The 20,001-nt window shown below is 40.9% G+C and overlaps 1 protein-coding gene across 1 annotated transcript; it reads left to right on the forward strand.

Annotated features, from left to right (window-relative positions):
* The first annotated feature begins 96 nt into the window (after nt 1-96).
* QRSL1 (glutaminyl-tRNA amidotransferase subunit QRSL1) lies at nt 97-19,278 on the forward strand. The gene is made up of 11 exons (XM_045011983.1): nt 97-241; nt 1,842-2,001; nt 2,827-2,925; nt 4,471-4,567; nt 5,492-5,668; nt 8,816-8,991; nt 9,102-9,214; nt 11,437-11,629; nt 13,470-13,587; nt 17,400-17,605; nt 18,857-19,278. Exons 1-11 carry the CDS (start codon nt 218-220, stop codon nt 19,066-19,068), a joined length of 1,575 nt encoding a protein of 524 aa, XP_044867918.1. The 5' UTR covers nt 97-217; the 3' UTR covers nt 19,069-19,278.
* Nucleotides 19,279-20,001: the final 723 nt, after the last annotated feature.

The raw sequence follows: 20,001 nt of genomic DNA on the forward strand, positions 1-20,001 counted from the left end.
CGCACAGGCTGAGGGTCACTCTCCGCGGGCCACGCCCACTCCTCCCACCTCAGCCAATAGCGAGCCGGCATCATGCCAGCCTGCGAAGACTCGAGCCAATGGAGCCGCTCGATGTTGAGCGGTGCGGCCCAAGATGGCCGCGCCCATGCCCGGCCGGCCTAGCCGCGGCTGATGCTCTGGCGGTGACCGTGCGGGGTCCCCGCGTGCCGCGGAGAGGATGTTGCGCGTCTCCCTCAGAGAAGTGAGCGGTGCTGCTCGGGGGCTCCCGCCTATGGGGGCGGGGCGGAACCCCAAGCTTTGCCTGCAGCAGCTGCCTGGAGCCCGGCCCGTTCCCAGCCCGCGCCGTGGTATCGGGGTCCCCGGTGTGCGCGGTGTAACTTCCCACCCAGCGCCCGACCCGCTGTGCCCACGCGGGGCTCCCGCCCTTCTCCCCCCTGCAAAGGCCAGGAGGGCGGCGGAGCGTGTTAACCTTGCAAGAGCGAGAAGGAGACGCGCTTTGTCACACGCGCAGCACCGTGCACACTCAGCCCCGCATCTGGCACTGCGGCCCGGCTGGGGCTGGGGGGGGAGGAGGCGTTGACAGGACACACAGCAAGCAACGCTCTTAATAAAAGCCTCCTCTTCAAGGGTTGTCTAGACTGTAGCGCATTACCCACGAGCTAGTGACCAGACAGCAAGTGTAAAAAATCGGGACGGGTGGGATATAGGGTCCCATATAAGACAGAGCCCCTAATATCGGGACGTCTGGTCACCTTAGCTGAATACAGCCTGGTTAAAATCCTATATCCATTCTCTTTGGATGATTAATTGTGTGTGTTTAACTCGGGGGAGGAGAGGGCAAACTTTTTTGCCTGAGGGCCACATCGGGGAATAGAAATTCTGTTGAGGGGCATGAATGCTCACAAAATGGGGGTTGGCATGTGGGAGGGGGTGAGGGCTTGGGTTGGGTGTGCGGGCTCTCAGGTGGAGCTGTGGATGAGAAGTTTGGGGCGCAGGAGGGTGCTCTGTGCTGGGATAGAGGGGTTGGGGCATGGGGAGAGGCTCAGGGGTGCAGGCTCCGAGCGGCGCTTACCTTGAGCAGCTCCTGGAAGCCGTGGCATGTCCCTTTTCCGGTTCCTATTTATGGACTGGCCCCCAACCCTCAAAGCGGGGCCATGCCACGGCTTCCAGGAGCCGCATGGTGCAGCTGCAGCTTCCAGGAGCTCACAGGCTGGTTTAAAACAGCTCACGGGCCGGATCCAGCCTGCAGGCTGTAGTTTGCCCACCCCTGGTTTAACTGATTAAGAGAGAGATGATATTGGGAACAAGGCTTTGGCTGGTGAGTTTCCTCACCAGCCAAAGCCAAGTTAACTAAGGCCCTATGCACAGTAGGGCTTTGTAGCTGTGTTTAAAACCACCTTTAATCATAATTAAGCTGCAAAACTTGTATTTGAATCCACAATAACCAGTTACAAATGATGGGCCTGATCCTGTAAACAGTGGTGCACATGATGGATGTCATTGAGACTCCTCATCTGCATAAAAGTTTGAAGGACTGGGTTTCATGTTACCACTGTATTTAGAAATTGCTCAGGATATGACCAGAATAGCAGTGGCATTGCTGGTTGAGGCTGAAATGCTTTGAAAGAGCATTTGTTGTTGTATGTGAAGACTGGTGGAGTGCTTTCTTAGCTAATGCTTTTATTCCATCATAAAAGTACTACATGTATCAAAATTATCCCCAGAATTAAGTGTGGAGGGAGGGAATTAGTTTTAGAAACTTGACTAAAATAATTCTTGCACGTCATACCAATATTTGTAACTAGGGCCTTGCAATTTAAAAATGGAAACTGTCTTTTCAGATCTCTGCAGCACTGAAAGAAGGCCGAGTGAGTCCGACAGAGCTTTGTCAAAGATGTCTCTCCTTTATCAAAGCCACACAATTTCTTAATGCTTACATTACTATAGCAGAAGAGACAGCATTAAAACAGGCTGAAGAATCAGAGGAGAGATATAGGGGAGGTAACTTACCCTAGATTTGTATTTAATTCCTGTTCTTCCATAAAAAATTTTTACTGTAGTGGATGGAACCTTTGTTACACTCAGTAACTTTTCTTTTTTTAAAGTCTAAAAAAGAAATGTCTACTGTTCATTTGATTTGCTTCTATGGAACAACAATGGGGCCTATTGAGACTAAAGGCTCTGTGGACATATACTGATTACTCGAGGTAATCACCATTTACAAAAGATGGAGAATGAACGGGTGTGGGCGGGGTGGAGGAGAAGAATTTCAACCTGGTAGCTCTGCTCTTCTGTCTAACTAACAGTTCCTACCACCCCATTGCTTCAGCAAAATGCCAGTTAGGATACTTCAGCTTCAAGGCATTTATCCCCTTTGAGATTCTTCTCTGGATAACTAATAGTCAGTTATGAAAGACTCTTTGTCCAACCACCAATTCCGAGCACAGTTGCTGTGCATTAGAAGGCAGAATCTATGACTCTTGGCTTGGGAATGGAGTAGATTTCAGTAGCTGTCTAAGGATGAAATAAGCATTACATGGCCACAGCTGAGGTGGTAAACATCTTTTGGAATAATTTACCTAGTTTGGAAGCCACTTCCTCAGTTGCAGAGACTATGCAGTATGGGAGTAAATCTGACCTGAGCAAAGAGTTGAAAACAAAAGACGTTTTGTGAAAATATAACTTAAAAGCATTTGAATACAACTCCTACTTGCAAGTTAAAGTGAAGCTGAAGAATAAAATAAAATGTCATTGCTAAGCAACGTAGACAGTCTGTTTTAATACTTAGATTTTACTCTGTTGTCCTTGTACCAATTCCTAACACAGGTCAGATATTGGGGGATTTAGATGGAATTCCTGTTGCAGTAAAAGACAACTTCAGCACAGCTGGTATTGAAACAACATGTGCATCAAACATGCTGAAAGGTAAAGTAGTGCGTTGTAGGCAAAGCAAACACCATTTTGAAGCTCTGTTCCTTTTCTCTAAAGCAGCACAGCCTACTTAAAACCTAGTCGTTTTCAAAAAGTGAATTAAAGTACTTTTAGGCACTATACTTCCCTTGCCTCCATCTGCCAAACTTTTGTGGCTTTTGCAGTCATATATTTAAAAAACTATTAATATTGTAACAATGTAAATAAATGAGACAATGCATATTAACTATAATCAATACCTTAAAATGTAACTATTAACAGGTTACATTTTACTTTGGTACTGGAGAGTAGTCAGTGTTTTTTTTATTTCTGTTTGTTAAATCATCTTTCTATATAGCAAAATGCAAACACAGTTTCTGTTGTGTTCTTAGAGACTTGTTCCTAGTTCTTGAGCTCAACAATTGTCTTTCATATTGATGTGAGTCATCAGTTCCAGTTCTGCTCTCTGGATTTTTGTTTTATAAAAAGATTATTATTTTCTTTTGAATACCCATAGTTCATTGTTTCACTCAGCAGTTCCATTAAGACATCCATAGCATTGTAATGATATGACTTGTTAATAAAAGCACTATTATTTTCCTATTTGAAAAAAATTCTCTCTTATGTAGCTGTGTAATAGACTACCACAAACAGGGAACATTAATGAGGGTAAAGAGTGAAACTGATGATACAAAAAGGTGCTGACAAATATACAAAGTAAGCAAACTGAAAAAATTGGGGGGAAATCCTACTAATTTATTTCAATTAGTGTTACTGTGTTACTTGTAATGATGAAAGGGAAAAAATTGACTATACGTGTTGAACAGCAAGGGTCAAGTTATCTCAAATTACCTTTTCCTCTGCATGTCAGCAAAGCAATTGTGATTGACAGGGATAGCATGGGTGAGAGTCTTGAGGGTGAAACTCTAATATAGGCTCTAACACAGTGGTGGGCAACCTGCAGGTCTCACGTGGCCCGTCAGGGCAAGCTGCTGGCAGGCCGCCAGACTGGTTGTTTACATTTGCACAGCCGCCCACAGCTCCCAGTGGCCGCATTTTGCCGTTCCCAGCCACTGGGAGCTGCAGATGGCCATGCAAATATAAACAAATGGTCTGGTAGCCCACCAGCGGATTACCCTCACAGGCCGCAGGTTGTCCACTACTGCTCTAACATCTTTCTCAGAAAAAGATATCTGCATCAGTATTGGTCAGAGAAACTGTTAGAACTCTGGCTGCAATCACCCTGTTTAAGTGCTTTTGTAACTGGGCTTGTTCTCATCCCCATATGAACAAGGTCGGAGTTAACTGTATGATTTGTTCAGTCTCAGGAGAAGAAAGAGTCTAGGAAATAATAAATGTGCTGGTTAATACTTATTCTTTTTTTGTTATCAGTGAATTTTGATTATCACTACTACTGTCACAAAGAAACTTGGTAGCACTGCATAGTGACAGTTGCCATGCAGAGATGATTACTTTGAAACATTTGGAGGAGTAGTTATTGAAAATCCTCTAGATGGTATCAGACAATTTCTTAACCAATCTGATTTTTTTTTTTTTTAGGTTATATTCCACCTTACAGTGCTACGGTAGTTCAGAAGTTATTGGATCAGGGGGCTGTGCTTCTTGGAAAAACAAACCTAGATGAATTTGCAATGGGGTAAGTTATATTAAATATTTAATATCATTGCATAGTAATATAACTACAGTGTCTACTATGATCCATCTCTAATCCTTAACTGCTGAGTTTATGCATGTTTGTTATATGATGGTAAATATTTACTCTCCAGAGGTTTCTAATGGAACATGATGGCTATGTCTGTGAATTTCTCACTGAATATTTATCCTATTATGGTGTGTATCCATTGTGGTGTGCTTTAAAGAAAAGAGGGCCAGACACTGTGCAGGTTGGATGGTATTGAGGGGATTAATTGAGTAGCATTTTTTTTTTCAAGGTGGCTTCTTTTTTCTTGGTAACTGAATTATACTCTGATCCATGACTTAAGCATGAGTATTATCACATTGCTTCTGCACACAATCTGCCTCGCCTTGGAAACCCTCTTATGTTCCAGGAAGAACTATGCTTTCCACAGAACAGTCTACATTGCTATCATTGTGTGACTCCTTCTTATGATATGCTACTTCAAGAGGTCATCTTGTGTGGTTTTCTCATACAGTAAACTACCAAACTTGGGTATCTCAGGCTTGAAGACCTTAGTTTTGAAGCAGACTCATGACTTGATTTGCCTGATGCTTACATGGTGTGAGTCCCCTGACTTCAGTGGAGTTATACTTAATTTACACTAGGGTGAATCAGAGGAGAATTTAGCCCTCAGTCTGCTCTGCCGAAGGAAGGGGTGAAGTTGTAACTATAGGTTTTTATGATTTCCTGCAACTATTTAAAACAGTATTGGGGTCAGCTTCACAAGTAAATCTATACCAGCCTTTCCATATCACAATCAGATTTGCCTGAAGGGCCAGGAGCAAAAGGTGGAATTGGAAGAAAAACACTGTATTAATAATGTGAAGTCTATAACTGAAATACAGTTGTCTGTGTTTATCCTATCTGAATTTCTCACACCAGATCTGGGAGCACAGATGGAATATTTGGACCAGTTAGAAACCCCTGGAGTTATTCAAGGCAGTACAGAGAAAAATCTGTGCAGAACTCCCATACTGAGAATGAAGACGCCAATTGGTTGGTAACTGGAGGAAGCTCAGGAGGTAGCGCTGCTGCAGTGTCTTCTTTCACATGCTTTGCGTAAGAGCTTTTTTAGAACTGTTAATTAAATGCTTCATAACAATATGGGCACTTTTCCTCAAGACTTAATTTGAATTTTAGAATCTTCCAATAACCTAGTTTATAGTGTAGTGCCTGGGGAAAGGAAGACAATGTTTTTGTTTGAAACTGTAGGATAATTTGCATTGGTGTTGAAGAATTAGTTATACTATGAAGAACACAGATACTGAAATGCGTAACAAATTAAAAATGATTATATGTAGGTAAGGTTAAATCATTTCAGTCTGACCATTGTTCAGCATACTGATATGAACATTTTGCACTGTTTGAAATGTCTAGTGTCAGTAACAAAGAGAATGTTGCTGTCATCATTTGCACCTACTCTCTCTAAAAATATCCTGGGATCCGTTATTTGTCCACCACCTCAGTTATCAACCCCTCCTCTCCAAGGAGAAAGCATTGAATCAAGATTGTGTCTAAAGAACTCAATTCTCAGTGTGATATTCCTTCTTCCCGTATACTTCATTTAAGTGTTAGTATTACCTAATAATTCACATGTGGGATTTGGGGACTAATAACCTTCAGAATCCAGATTTACTGTAAACAAACAAGTTATACAGACACTTAAAAATTATCTTTTTTTAAATGTAAATGTGAAAAGAGGGATTTTTTTTGTATAAGCTGATGTTGGTTTGTTATGACGTTGGAAAATGTTTACCTTTTGTGTGAAAATACAGATAGATATAGTTTATTAACTACATGGCCATTGTTAGTTGTAAAATAAATCTACAAAGCATGTGCAGTTTCAAAATGTCAGATTTCTTTTAGTATTTGGATGGGAACAGGATAAAAACAGTAATTGTGCAGGATTTTTAGAGTCTGCTCATTGTATAGAAGATTTCAGCTGTATTTATTTAAGAATACTCATTAGCTAATGGTTTTGTTTGCCTAAAAGAGGTAAAATTGTTTATTTTGTTGTACCCAGGAGGTGTTTTCTTTAAAATTAGATTGTTTCTTTCTTGCTTTGTATTCTATTTTTTTCCTCACTTAACCCCAGTTTTTGCCTGTAAGGGTGTCTCACTGACACCTGCTGTAAATGGAATCCACTGAAGTCAGCAGAAAGACTCCCAGTGACTTCAGTGGAAGTTGGACCGTGCTTAAAGGATCTGATCCAGCAAGCTGCTGATGCTTTCTCAGACATTGCTGGGTATCCTATTCGTGGGGGCATTCTGCGCCAAAAATTAAAAAATCTGCAAAATTCTGCAAATTGTGTGTCAAAATAACACTACATAATCACACCAGTTTCAATTATTGTGGTAATTTATTTCAAAATACCCGTCAGCAAGTATGTCTGTAACAGTACAGACACACATACCAGTTCCCCCAGGAGTAAAGAGTTTAAAAAAAAAAACAAAAAAACTTATGACAACCCAGTTCCTGTTTCTCTGTGCCCCCCTCCCATCCCCCGAGACCAGCTGGGAGATCAGACACCCACAACCCCCCCCTTCAGCCTCCCTCTGAGCCCAACCACGTTGCCCGCCTCAGCCAGTACACCCAAAACCCCTCCCCCGCCCCAAGCCGGCTCCGATACCCACATCCTCTTCCCTCCACAGCCAAGACACTTGCCCCACAAAGCCCAGCCATCCCCCCTCCTCCCCCCGAGCCCAGACACTCACCCCTCTTCCCCCTCAGAGCCCAGGGATCCAGAGGGAGAAACAGTCTGATGCTTGGTCCCAGGCTTTCATGGAGTTTCCTGCGTGCTGCCGTCTCCTTCCCTCAGGGCATGCTGCCAGGAATCCTCTAGTTCCCTCCCCCTCCCTCCGGCAGTGTCTTCTATGTACAAGCTGGGCTCTGCCAGGTCCAGCAGCCCCGATGACAGCCAGCAGCACTGCAGCCCATTTCTGTGGAGGGGAAAGGAAATTCTGCATGCACAACGTTAATTTCTGCAAAATTCTGCATTGTGCAGTGGCGCAGAATTCCCCCAGTAGTATCCTCAATTGCTATTGAAGTCTGTTCACTTCTGATGGGTGTGTGGCTGCTCATCACTTGCCAGGTCAGGTGCCTTTTACAGCCATTTTGTCCCCTGTTCATCCATTTTTTTTCAGCTTCTCTTTGAAACTGGAAAAGAAATAGTGCTGCCTGTATTTCTTTCTTTGAATTGAGATGCAACTGTACACAGCATCCTTACACTTTGACTGGCTGAGACAATTCCACTCAATGTCAGTATTAAATTGGTTCAACCATGTTAAGAAATTGACTCCTATGAAACAAAAAATGCCACATACAATGAAAAATTATAACTGGTCAAAAATTCAATTTTATAACTTAAAAATTTTGAACAGAGCAACTTCATTCAAAGTTGTCAGTCCATTTTTGAATTTCTGATATATTAAAAAAAGAGAAAGAAAAGGAGCATTTTATTTTATTTTGAACTGACATTGAATTGACTTCTTAAAAACTGGAAAAGAAAATAAATTTCAGTTCAAAATGAAAATGTTTCGTTTCTAGTTTTATTGAAAAATCAAATTTCATTGAAATAAGTTTTCACAAAGCATTTTGCTTTCAACAACTGCCTTTTTTTTCTGACAAATTTCAGTCAAAATTGTAACCAGCTCTAATAAAAATGTTGAGTATAGCACAGGGGTGGGCAAACTTTTTGACCCAAGGGCCACATCTGGGTGGGGAAATTGTATGCAGGGCCATGAATGTAGGGCTGGGGCAGGGGGTTGAGGTGTGGGAGGGGGTGCGATGTGCAGGAAGGGGTTCAGGGCAAGAGGTTCAGGGTGCAGGAAGAGTGTGGGGGTGCAGGAGGGGTGTGGCAGAGGGCATGGGGTGGGGGTGCAGCGTGCAGGAGGGGGCTCAGGGCAGGGGGTGGTGCGGCAGGGGGTTAGGGTGCAGGGGGCAGGAGAGGTTCGGAGTGCAGGCTCCGGCCCGGTGCCTCTTACCTCGAGTGGCTCCGGGGTGGCAGTGGTGCACAGCGGGGCTAAGGCAAGTTCCCTGCCTGCCCTGGTCCCCCGCCACTCCCAAAAGTGGTACACTTTAAATTATTCTCATAATTGCATATCTAAAAAAAATTCCATTTAGAACTGTACCTCTTTAAGAACAGATCAATTTAGATGTGTTTTGAAGTATTCAATCCTATTGATGATGGTTCTATTTAAACCATAGGGCTTTAGGATCAGATACAGGAGGGTCCACCAGAAACCCAGCTGCTCACTGTGGAGTAGTAGGTTTAAAGCCAACCTATGGACTGATTTCTCGTCACGGTCTCATTCCACTAGTGAACTCCATGGATGTACCAGGAATTCTAACCAGATGTGTGGACGATGCAGCAATTGTATTGGGTACTACTAGTGCATATGTCTTTGTATACAGTTCGTCTCAAAACCTTTTGAATTCAAAAATCCACTGTATTACTTTTCCTGTATGTCATGAGCCTTTTTTTATCTTTCAGGTGTGCTTGCAGGGCATGATCCTAAAGACTCTACTACTGTGCAGGACCCCTTTAAGCCGTTTGAACTAACCAGTTTTATAGATGCCAGCAAGCTCTGTATAGGAATACCAAAGGTAGCATTTCCAACTTTATCACTGGAAAAAAAATTCATATCGGAGTCAAAACCTATATATCCTCCTCCCTGAATCTGCAGTGATTTGCATCTGTGGAGACTGTGTGGGAGTGAAAGTGTGTGTATTTCATTGCTCGGTGTCAACCTCTTCAGGCCATTATAGGGCATTGACTCTCTCTGTAGAGTTCTGTCCAGTCTTTGGCAGGAATGTTGCCTAGAAGTTTTATAAGAGGAGACTAAGAGCCTGAGCTCCTGGGCTTTATTGCTGGCTCTTTCACCGACTGCCTGTATGACCTCAAACAAATCATTCTTTTTCTTAGTGCCTGAGGCTATATCTATGCACACCCTTAGCTTGTAGCATCTCCAGCTTGTGTAGGCATTTCATAGCTCGATGACAGCTAGCCCGGGAATAAAGATCAGTGTAGTCGTGGTAGCACATGCAGTGGAGGCATGGCTCTGCCATGCCGCATGCAAACCAGCTTGAAACTTTGGGGCACATACTCAGCATAGCTCAGCTAGGGCTTTGCTGCTGCTGTCTGTGCTACCGTGGCTACACTGCTGTTTATACTCATGCTAAGCTCTCATCGAGCTAACACAAGTACATGTACACAAGTAGGGGAATCACAGCCCTAGCTCATAGTGTAGATGTAGCCTGAGTGTAAAATGGGCATAATACTTACCTCACAGGGATGTTAAGACTTAATAAATGTTTATGGAGTGCTTTGAGATCCTTGGTTGAAAGGCACTATATTAATACAAAATACTGTTTAAAAAGATTATTGTGCTGTGCAGAGAAAGGAATAGCAGGGAAAGGGTTCTTATTAGCCATCAGGTGGTGGTGGTGTTTTTTTTTAAATTACTATTAATAGAAAAGCTTCTATGAATGTGTTACTATCAGTGAGATAAGGGGATAATGGTTGGATTTAAACGCCCCTTCACTAATTGTAATCCAAGCATTGCGCTAGTACAGATGAACCAGAAAATTTAATCAAACAAAAATATCACTGAACAGTCTATTTTCATTGTCCAAGCCAATTGAAATGCAAAAAGAGCATATAGAGTGATTTGTAAATTATATGGTAAATATTTCAATGTTAGTAATCCAATGGTGGTGGTAACAAGTAAGGAGTTTGTTTATTTTTTTTTTAGAGGTGATATTTATCCTGACAGTGGTGCCCCTTTCGCAGTAGTGTGAATTTTATTTTTTTTTTTAAATAGGGAACACTGTTAGTACTGTGGTCAAGTCTGCAGGAATGGTCCCATATTTTGACACAGAACCTGTCATAAGTGTCCACAAAAGTGGATATTCAGCTAAACACCTTTAGTAAATTTAGGCTAACCAGGCTGGCTATCCTTGTCTCAAGGGTTTGTCTGCATGGGAAAGCTAATGGAGAATAAGCTAGGATGTAAATGTAAAGTGCAATAGCTATTCCACAGTAGCTCGCTGCATAGACACTCTTATTCCTCACTAATAGTGCCTTTTTGCTGTTTAGGTTAATATGGGTTGGAGGTGTAGGCTATTCAATAAACAGCAAAAAGGCACTTTTAGTGAGGAATAAGAGTGTCTATGCAGCAAGCTACTGTGGAATAGCTATTCTGGGCTATTTCCATGTAGGCAGACCCTAAGAGTCTACACAGAGTGAGGCTTGTCTGTCACCAACCCTCATACTATGAGACTCTTCTTTAGTGCTGTCTTTTGACCTAGGTATGACACTTGCTACTGATGTGCTTTGGCCATTGTTTCTGCTCATTTAACATTATTCATAATGGGCCTGGTATCGTGGCTTAAAATTTAAGATGTGCTGTCCGTGAACTGCACAATCCCAGTTAATAGACTGACAGTGGGCAGCTTCCTATCCAGAAATTATAGAATTGAAGCAAGAAGTGCATAGTGAAATATTATGACCTGCATTATGCAGGTGTTCAGACTATATAATCGTGATGGTCCCTTCTGGCCTTAAAAAAAATCTATGAAACTTGTGAACTTAATACAATTTAATATCCTAACAGTCAGCAAAAACATAAGTCTGTAATAAATACTTTAAAAAAGAATGTAGAGATGAGGACTAGTTTAACAGTATTTGCATCTAATAGTATATTACATAGTTTGGTTTGTTTACTGTCAACCGATAATTAAGAACCACTGAAAATAAACCCACGTAAAATTATCTGTGAAGATGCTTATGCATAGAATTCATTTCCTAACTTTTGTTCTCCACTAAGGAATATCATGCACCAGGATTGTCTAGTGAAACTCTGGCACTTTGGTCTAAAGCTGCTGACCTCTTTGAGAATGCAGGTGCCAAGGTGATGGAAGTGAGCCTACCCCACACACGTTATTCAATTATATGTTATCATGTGCTGTGCACAGCAGAAGTAGCATCAAATATGGCCAGGTTTGATGGACTAGAATATGGTAAGTTTAAGTTTTCAAAGGAAAAAGGGCTATATTACTTTATATTATATGTAACACTCACTTTGTTGATCATTAAGTGGCATAAAGATGCCTGTCGTAGGTGTGTGCACTATTGTGATTTAACATACATGGTTACCTGCATTTCATGGTTGAATGTTAGGAGATGGGTTTTTTCCATGGTATGATAGAGTAAAAACCTTACTGCAGCTGAAAGCTGGAGTGAAGGACTAGAAACTGAGGTAGTCAAAGCATTACCAAGATATCCCAAGTGATCATGAAACCTGCACTGGCTATCTGCTTGTAGTGAAAAGATAAAAATCATTTGTTTTCAGAAACTGTGTGAATTATTAAAAGCATAAAGTGCTCAATATATACGTGAATATTTTGCCATCTTATTGGGTGAGATACTGTGCATTAAAATATTTAGAATTTAGACGCACTTGAGGAAAAAATGCCCCATCACTGGAGACATCCAAAAAGAGGCCTGGCCAAAAAAAACAAGGCAGTCTAATTAATGTAAACAAAGGAATAGTCCTGAATTATCTGGGAAATGAACCAGATAGACTTAAAAGACATTAATGTATTTTGTGACTTGACCAAGATGGGTTGTTGTCTTAGTGCTTTGCCATTTTAGTTTGTCTAATGAGTGCATCACTTGATTATGGTATGGTAAGGTGCCGGTGAGTAAAAATAAAAATGAAGCCTATTTCTGAAGTCAGTCACCCTCAGTGCATTAAGATAAGCCAGGACTATCAAAAGATTTGGTATTGTATCTAAGTTTTTACCAGATTGTAATTTGAATTTGGTGTAATAACTTCCTTAAACATTCCCATTGAACCTGGCTATTGCAGGACACGTGGTGCTTTTCTCCCCTTTTAACTATACTTTTCCTGTGATTTTTTTTCCCCCCCTTCTTTCTTTTTGTCACAAATTCACCATTATAATGTTGCTTACAGGATGTGACCTTTCTGGATTCTGTTTTATATTTAACTAATGCTCACATTCTGGGTTTTGAAATATTGTAGCCATCCTCAAAACCACAATACATAAAAAGACTTTGAATTAGACTCAATCCTGTCTGTGTATCTGTTCATGGGTCACAGAATTAAGTGATTCGCCAAACTCTTAGGCAAGTGTCATAAGCCAGTGCAGCTTAATTGAAATCAGTGGAATTTCACTACTTTATCCCAGTGCTGATTGTCTGAGGTTTGGGTGTTCTTTAAGTTATGGGAAGATTGGGGCCTGATCCAAAGTCTATTGCATTCATTCCATTGAATCTCATTGAATACAGTGGGTTTGGGATCAGACCTCTTGTAAATACGTTGTTGCTTTTCATTTCTGCAAGCAAGTTTTTAGTCTGAGAGAAATGTTCTCAGCTGTGTTGTTTGAGGAGTGTACTGTACAGCACAAAGTATGTATGCATTGTTCAGATCAGTTTTTAGTCTCTACTCAAAATAAACTGAAGGGTGAGCTGTCAGTGTTACTGAAATACTTCTACACATTCATGTCATGAAGGATGAGAAGAATTCTCTCCACCTTCCATGTCAGATTGAAGATCAGAAGCAGGAGTGTTCATATTGTAGCACTCTCCATTGTACTTCTCAGTACAGATAAATAGAAACATTTCACTTCTAGAGACTCCAAATGTATAGTCACAGTATGATTCCAGAATTCATTTCATATTTAACATAAGTTTTTAGTTTTTGTGTGCAAAAATCGCATGTTAATGTCTGCTGCACTGGACATAGTCTGTCATTGTGAAGGTCAATATTTTATATTGTTTAATGGTTTTCATGAGTCTTCAGGATTTGTTTCTAAATCACTGGTGATTTATATTTAGGACACCGTTCCAGTATGGACAAGTCCACAGAAGTCATGTACGCTGCAACTCGACGAGAAGGGTTTAATGATGTTGTAAGAGGAAGAATTCTGTCAGGAAACTACTTTTTGTTAAAACAGTAAGTTCAGCATATTTTAAAGCTCAACTGTACAGTATTAATGACTTATTTGTTAAACAGCTGATGATGAAATTACTTATGTTGAGCAAATTCTTTGTTACTAAGGCAATATCTATTTATATTGATTTAAGTGTATGATATGTAGCAAACTGTTATTAATAGCTAAAAATAATGCTTTCCTTTACTCTTAACTGGAAGCCTTTTGAATTTAGGAAGGTAGAACAACACGTTGTGTGATTTGCATCTTAAGTGCCCTATTGGCACACTTGGATTAAGCTATGCAAAAACTTAATCTGTGGTGTTTGTCAGTGAAATCAGAATAGAGCCCTAACTATTCTGTTGTTAAATGTTCTGTGGCCATCAGCCTCAAGCCGATTTCATCTTGCTAAAGTTCTCCAGGTATAGAAACATTTGTTATGTTCTACTGATGCCTCTCATGGAAAGCCAGAAGATGTGGCACTTAATTTAAATATCTCTCTCACCTTCCCCACCTCTTTGCTTGAATCTACAAAGAAAATAAAATTGTACTGGAGTGGTCAAGTAAACTCATTTATTTTTGTGAAGAACTTTGTTTATCCAGCTCAGCTGGATGAACTAGTATGAGAACTCAGAATGAGCATACTTTTAATTCCCACTCAATCTCAATCTATCTTCATTTATGACTATTATTGGAGAAGCTATTACGCATCTAAATTGGTAAAATTGCCACTTTCTCTGCCTCCACCCTGTTAAGAGTCCAAACAATGAGGATATCCACATTGACACTCTGTGTCAGTTAATCTGTCACACTCAGTTTTCTTAAAATAACTATGCCACAAAACTAACAATCTCCTGCCATATCCTGACTGAACCATATGCAATTAAAATAAACTTTGAGTTAAATTTAACATCTTTTGGAGTTCATTGTATTAGAAATGTTTAAGTACTGTTGTGAGATTGTATGGAACTGCTTAAGCAGTTCCAGACAAGATTAATGCAATCTCGGGAAGGTATTAGTAACTTCAAGTCTTTTTGGAACAATATGTGTGAAGTGGATTTTCAAGGAAATACCTTGGGGCCTCAGGGGAATGCAAATTCTCTCCTCTGAGCATTTTGAAGGTAGCACATGGGACCCATTGTATGCTAATTACCTGCATCTGGAAACTTCAAATCAAAGACCCATGAACTGAACCTGTTATAAGTATGTTTGTTCTGAGCTGAAGATGTCATGAACTGGGAATCCTCAAAGCTGTCATGAACTGGAACTCCCCTAAGGTCCTTTGAAGGACTTACCCTGTCAGAATTCTTGTTAGGGTGAGGGTTCCTGGTAAGCTTAACAACAAGAGTATACATTTTGTATTGTTTTCTTGTAGTGCTTTTTACCTTAAGAATACAATAGGCTTGCACAGAAAGAACTGTGTGGTACCATATATCTGTAGCAATCCCTCTGTTATCAATCTCTGAAGAGAAAGCAAACAAATCTGTTTAGGCAGACTCTCTTTGCTGGGAAATATACCGTGAAAGGAGGGAACTGTGCAGCCTGGAAATAGGGAGAGAGACATGGGTCTCCATCCAGAAAGGCGACCGCTGGGGAGCTGAGAGAGGGTTCCTTTGCTAAACCACTGAGAGGACATACAAGTGCAAATGCCCTAAACTGTGCCACTGAGCACACACAAGAATATTCCTGCTGCTTTAAGCTCTTAGAGCTAATAAAAGCTGTGTCTTCAAGACAGGGATGTCAGCATATAAACAGCCAGCCCCTGCGAACTGCTAATATTATTGCTAAGCATCCTCAATTTAGTGTTTCTGATGACATCTGTCTGGGGCGTCTATCATAAACGTATGGTGAATGTTTGACAACCTGTCTGTGTGGATCAATTTTGGTGAAGGAAAACAGGAATAATTTCTACAAGAGCTAAGCAGGGGGCAGTCTCAGCACTTTGCTACAATCCACAGGAAATGAATCATCAAGAACAGAATTTAGGGTTAAAATAACATTCTCATAATAGTGTGCAGGAGAGTCATGTATTCTCCGCTGTATTCAAATTACAACAGTGGCTCTCAAACTTTTGTACTGGTGAGCCTTTTCACATAGCATGTCTCTGCGTGCAACCCTCACTTATAAATTAAAAACACTTTTATATATTTAACACCATTATAAATGCTGGAGGCAAAGCGGGGTTTGGGGTAGAGGTTGACAGCTCCCAACCCCCCGAGGGGTCCCGACCCCCAGTTTGAGAACCCCTGAATTACAAACTATTTTCTTTGAGATGTGACATCCATAAAATAACTAGATTGATACTTGAAGCTAGTCATGCCTGCATATATCATGAGTGAAGCCTAAAATTTAACTAATTGGTCTCTTCTCCTATAAGTTCTTTAAAAGTAGTTGAGGTTAAAAGTAAACCAGGAAAACTGGTTAAAGACTCTTTAGTCTTACATGAGTATTGAACATTTTTATTAGTTCTGCAACTAACCTTTTCCTTAGTCTGGTAAGTGGGGTTTCATAAATAACTCTAGAAAGAGAGCCATTTTCCATAATAAGAACAGGAGTACTTGTGGCACCTTAGAGACTAACAAATGTATTTGAGCACAAGCTTTCATGGGCTACAGCCCACTTCATCGGATGCATAGAATGGAACATATAAGAAGTGTGTGTGTGTGTGTGTGTGTGTGTATACACACACACACACACACACACACACACATATACAGACAAGATGCCATACCAACTCTAAGAGTCTAATTAATTAAGATGACCTGTTATCAGCAGGAAAATAACTTTTGCAGTGATAATCAAGATGGTCAATTACAGACAGTTGACAAGAGGTGTAAGGATAGTTATCATAAGGAAATAGATTCAAGTAGTGTAATGACTCAGCCATTCCCAGTCTCTATTCAAGCCAGAGCTAATGGTATCTAATTTGCAAATCAAGACACTGGCATTTAGTTATTTACCCTTGACTTAACAATACATTTGCTAATTACCCATAAAATGTTTACAGTACCAGTTATTTTTGACTAATAAATTCTTTTGAAACTGAACCTCTAAAAACTTGACATTAAATCCTTAAACTTGGAGTAATGCTGCATGTGATGTAGGAACGAAATATAAAATTGTCAGTTTTTCTGCCTCAGATATGCAGAAAAACAGATGAAGAATTCATAGTCTCCTTCAGTCTAAACTGCCGCTTACATAAAATAAATGACTATGGGAATTTTGGACAAAGACCTGCTGTGCTTCTCTATAATATCAATAAGAAGGACCAGTGGCAAAGTGCACACCTGAAACATTCTATTTTGCATGTGGGTAGTCCCTCTGAAGTCAGCGGGACTGTTCATGTACTTAAGTGCCTTGCTAGATAGAGTCCCTAAATGATTGATAAATCACAATTATAAGACAACAGTCATTTTTTTCCAGACATCACTTCCATCATGCAATGAAATTCAGTAGATAAGTAAACAATAAAGTTGCAGAAAAAGACTGGGTCATAAAATACTATCTTGATTTGAGCCTACCCTCGACTTGGTTTGTGTTTTCCTTCATTTATATTCCCTCTCCACTCTCTTCAGTGGTCTTTGCCCCAGGTCTCTCCCTGCATCTGTTTCATGGCTCATCTTTAAGAACATGCTTTAGTGCTATTAGTGCATCTGCAGCCATGCTGCTTTGATGACTGATCTTGTTCTCTGTTGAAAACCTAAGTACTTGTGGTGCAGTCCTTCAACCCAAAGGGAAAACTGGGCTTGTTTTTTCCCCCCAATAGCCACTTAGCAATTTAAATTATTGATGGTATTAAACTTAATTTCTAACACCAGTGACTGTTTGTTCCTAGGAACTATGAGACTTATTTTGTCAAGGCCCAAAAAGTGAGACGACTCATTGCCAATGACTTTGTGAATGTTTTCCGTAGCGGTATTGATGTTTTGCTCACTCCCACCACTCTAAGTGATACAGTACCATATGTGGAGTTTATCAAAGAAGACAACAGAACCCGCAGTGCACAGGATGATATTTTTACACAGGCCGCAAACATGGCAGGTAAGTAGAGAGAGAAGTGCATCTCCTTAGCATATTTCCCAGCTAGTCTTCAATTTAGTATCCATTCTGTCCAGCCAGCTGCCCTCTTTCTATAGGACCTCTATAGAAAGCAACTGTCTGAACCGAGTTGTCAGCTTGTTTCTCTGAGTAGCAAAGCTTATATTGACCATGAGATGGTAGAGGTGTGAAGTGAGTTAATTCATTAAATGTACAAGAATTTAAGTATATGATTACTCTGGAGGATTTTGCACCAAAAAATTAAAAATTCTGCACACAATTTTAAAATTCTGCATATTTTTCAAAATAACACAATATAATCATGCCCCAGTTTCAATTATTTTGGTAATTTATTTCAAAATACCTGTCAGCAAGTATATCTGTAACAATACAGGCAAAGATTCAGGAAACTTTTTTGACAACTAGATTCCTTACTAGGCATATTCATACAGAATTTTGAGTAATAATTCATTTAAACTACAGCATAGAAACCTATTTCCCACCCCCTTCAGAAGCAGTGCAAAGGTTTGGGGGAATCAGAGGTAATGGAGGAACTGAGGAAGAGGGAAGTAATTGCTGGAAAGGAGCCTGGGAGTGAACCTGGAGGGTTTTTGGTTGTGGGTGGGAGAAATATGGAACAGGTGGTATTTTGGGGGAGGGAGGGGAGGAATTGAGGAGTCTCTCCCCCTAGGAGGAGTCTGGCTGACCCCCTTAGCCTCTCTCTTCAGTCCAACACATCTGCCCATCCCCATGTGGCCCTGCACCTCCCACCGCTTGCCCTTCTGAACCCCAGTCTGTGATCCCCCAGCAGCCCCGCTCTGTCCACCACCCATATCCCATGCTTTGTCACCTGGGTCCCACAGGCATGTCGTTGTGAGGAACACAGCCTCTGCCCCCTTCCTGTCTGACTGGCTGCTCCAGCTGGTGAGCCGTCTGTCCACTTTCTGGCACCACAAGCACCTGGTGGGTGAAAGGTGCAACTGCAGTGCCTCTCTGGCAGAATGTATTTTCTGTGGGGGTGGAGAATCTGTGGGGAACATGAATTCTGCACATGTGCAATGGTGCAGAATTCCCCCAGAAGTAATATAATCTTGATTATACTGCTAAAATGCAAAGAGACTAGCCTTAAAAGCTTACATGCATTTGTTTTGGTTAACTTTCCTATGAGTCACATTTGTAATAATTCTAGCAATCTGTGTAATAGCAAATCCTGCACATGTGATGTTTTTAATAATTTTGCTTTTTTCCCCTCAGGGCTGCCAGCCATAACTGTTCCTACAGCACTTTCAGAGAAAGGTTTGCCAATTGGGCTTCAGTTTATTGGACGTGCATTCCAGGAGCAGCAGCTTCTTACTGTAGCCAAATGGTTTGAAAAACAAGTAAAATTTCCTATGATACAATTACAGGAAATGATGGATCATGGTCACACTATCTGTCACCATCAGAAATCAGCCTTTTTTTCATAACAGAGGACTTGGTGGTTTTAGTAGTGGAAGTAAGGAGGATTTTAGAATATCTCTCAATCACTTTGTACTGTTTCAGATTGAAAAGCAATGTAATCCTTCAATTTATTTGTACAAATGACAGGCTGTAGAGTCTAAAACATATGTATTAAAGCAGAATGCAAGAGAGAAGCAGGGAAGCTTTGTTACTGTGTAATTAAACTGAAGTGAGGACCATGGTATGTTCCCTGCGACTGTAAGAACTGCATGTACATTATAGTTTGAATATATTTTTTTCATGTTAGGTATAAAGTGTATATCTTGTAATTATAGAGCTGCTTCCCCTCCCCCCCTTCCTACAAAGAAATCTGCAGAATTCGTTCCCTGGTTGAACAAACATGGACTTCTTCCTTAAGCGTGTACAGTTTCCAGGAGCTCTGATCTCCTGCTGCCTCCCAGGTTACATGGCTCCAATAAAACCAAGCCATGAAGGAGTCCTCAACAACAGGAGGCCTTAGTGAAGATCTGCACTCAACTAGATTGGAAAGAGAGGGAAAGATAAGTGTATACGAATGCGTGAATGGAAATGCACAAGAACAATCTCTTCAAGGAAAGAACGTAGCTAAACCATGTACAGTGTAGAAGAGCCATCTTTGTTCAGATCCTGGAGGCTGTTTTGGTACTTAGAAAGCCTTTTCACAAGAAGGGCTAATTGCAGATGTTTCCTTTGAGAAACAACCCTCAAGTGTCAAAAATTGCTCTTCCTGCTGTCCCCTCTGTTCTTCTATAATCACAGCTCCGTAGCCAGAATCAGAGGCAGTTTCATAAATTAGTACATTCTTTTCCTGATTGTAGACAGGTATCATCTGACTGTTTGAACATTTCCAACCCAGATGTTAGAATGGAAGATTTAACAAACAGCCACTATCATCTGCAAAATTTACCCTCAGGAATATT

This window comes from Mauremys mutica, chromosome 3, assembly GCF_020497125.1.
Source record: "Mauremys mutica isolate MM-2020 ecotype Southern chromosome 3, ASM2049712v1, whole genome shotgun sequence".
Taxonomy (NCBI): domain Eukaryota; kingdom Metazoa; phylum Chordata; order Testudines; family Geoemydidae; genus Mauremys; species Mauremys mutica.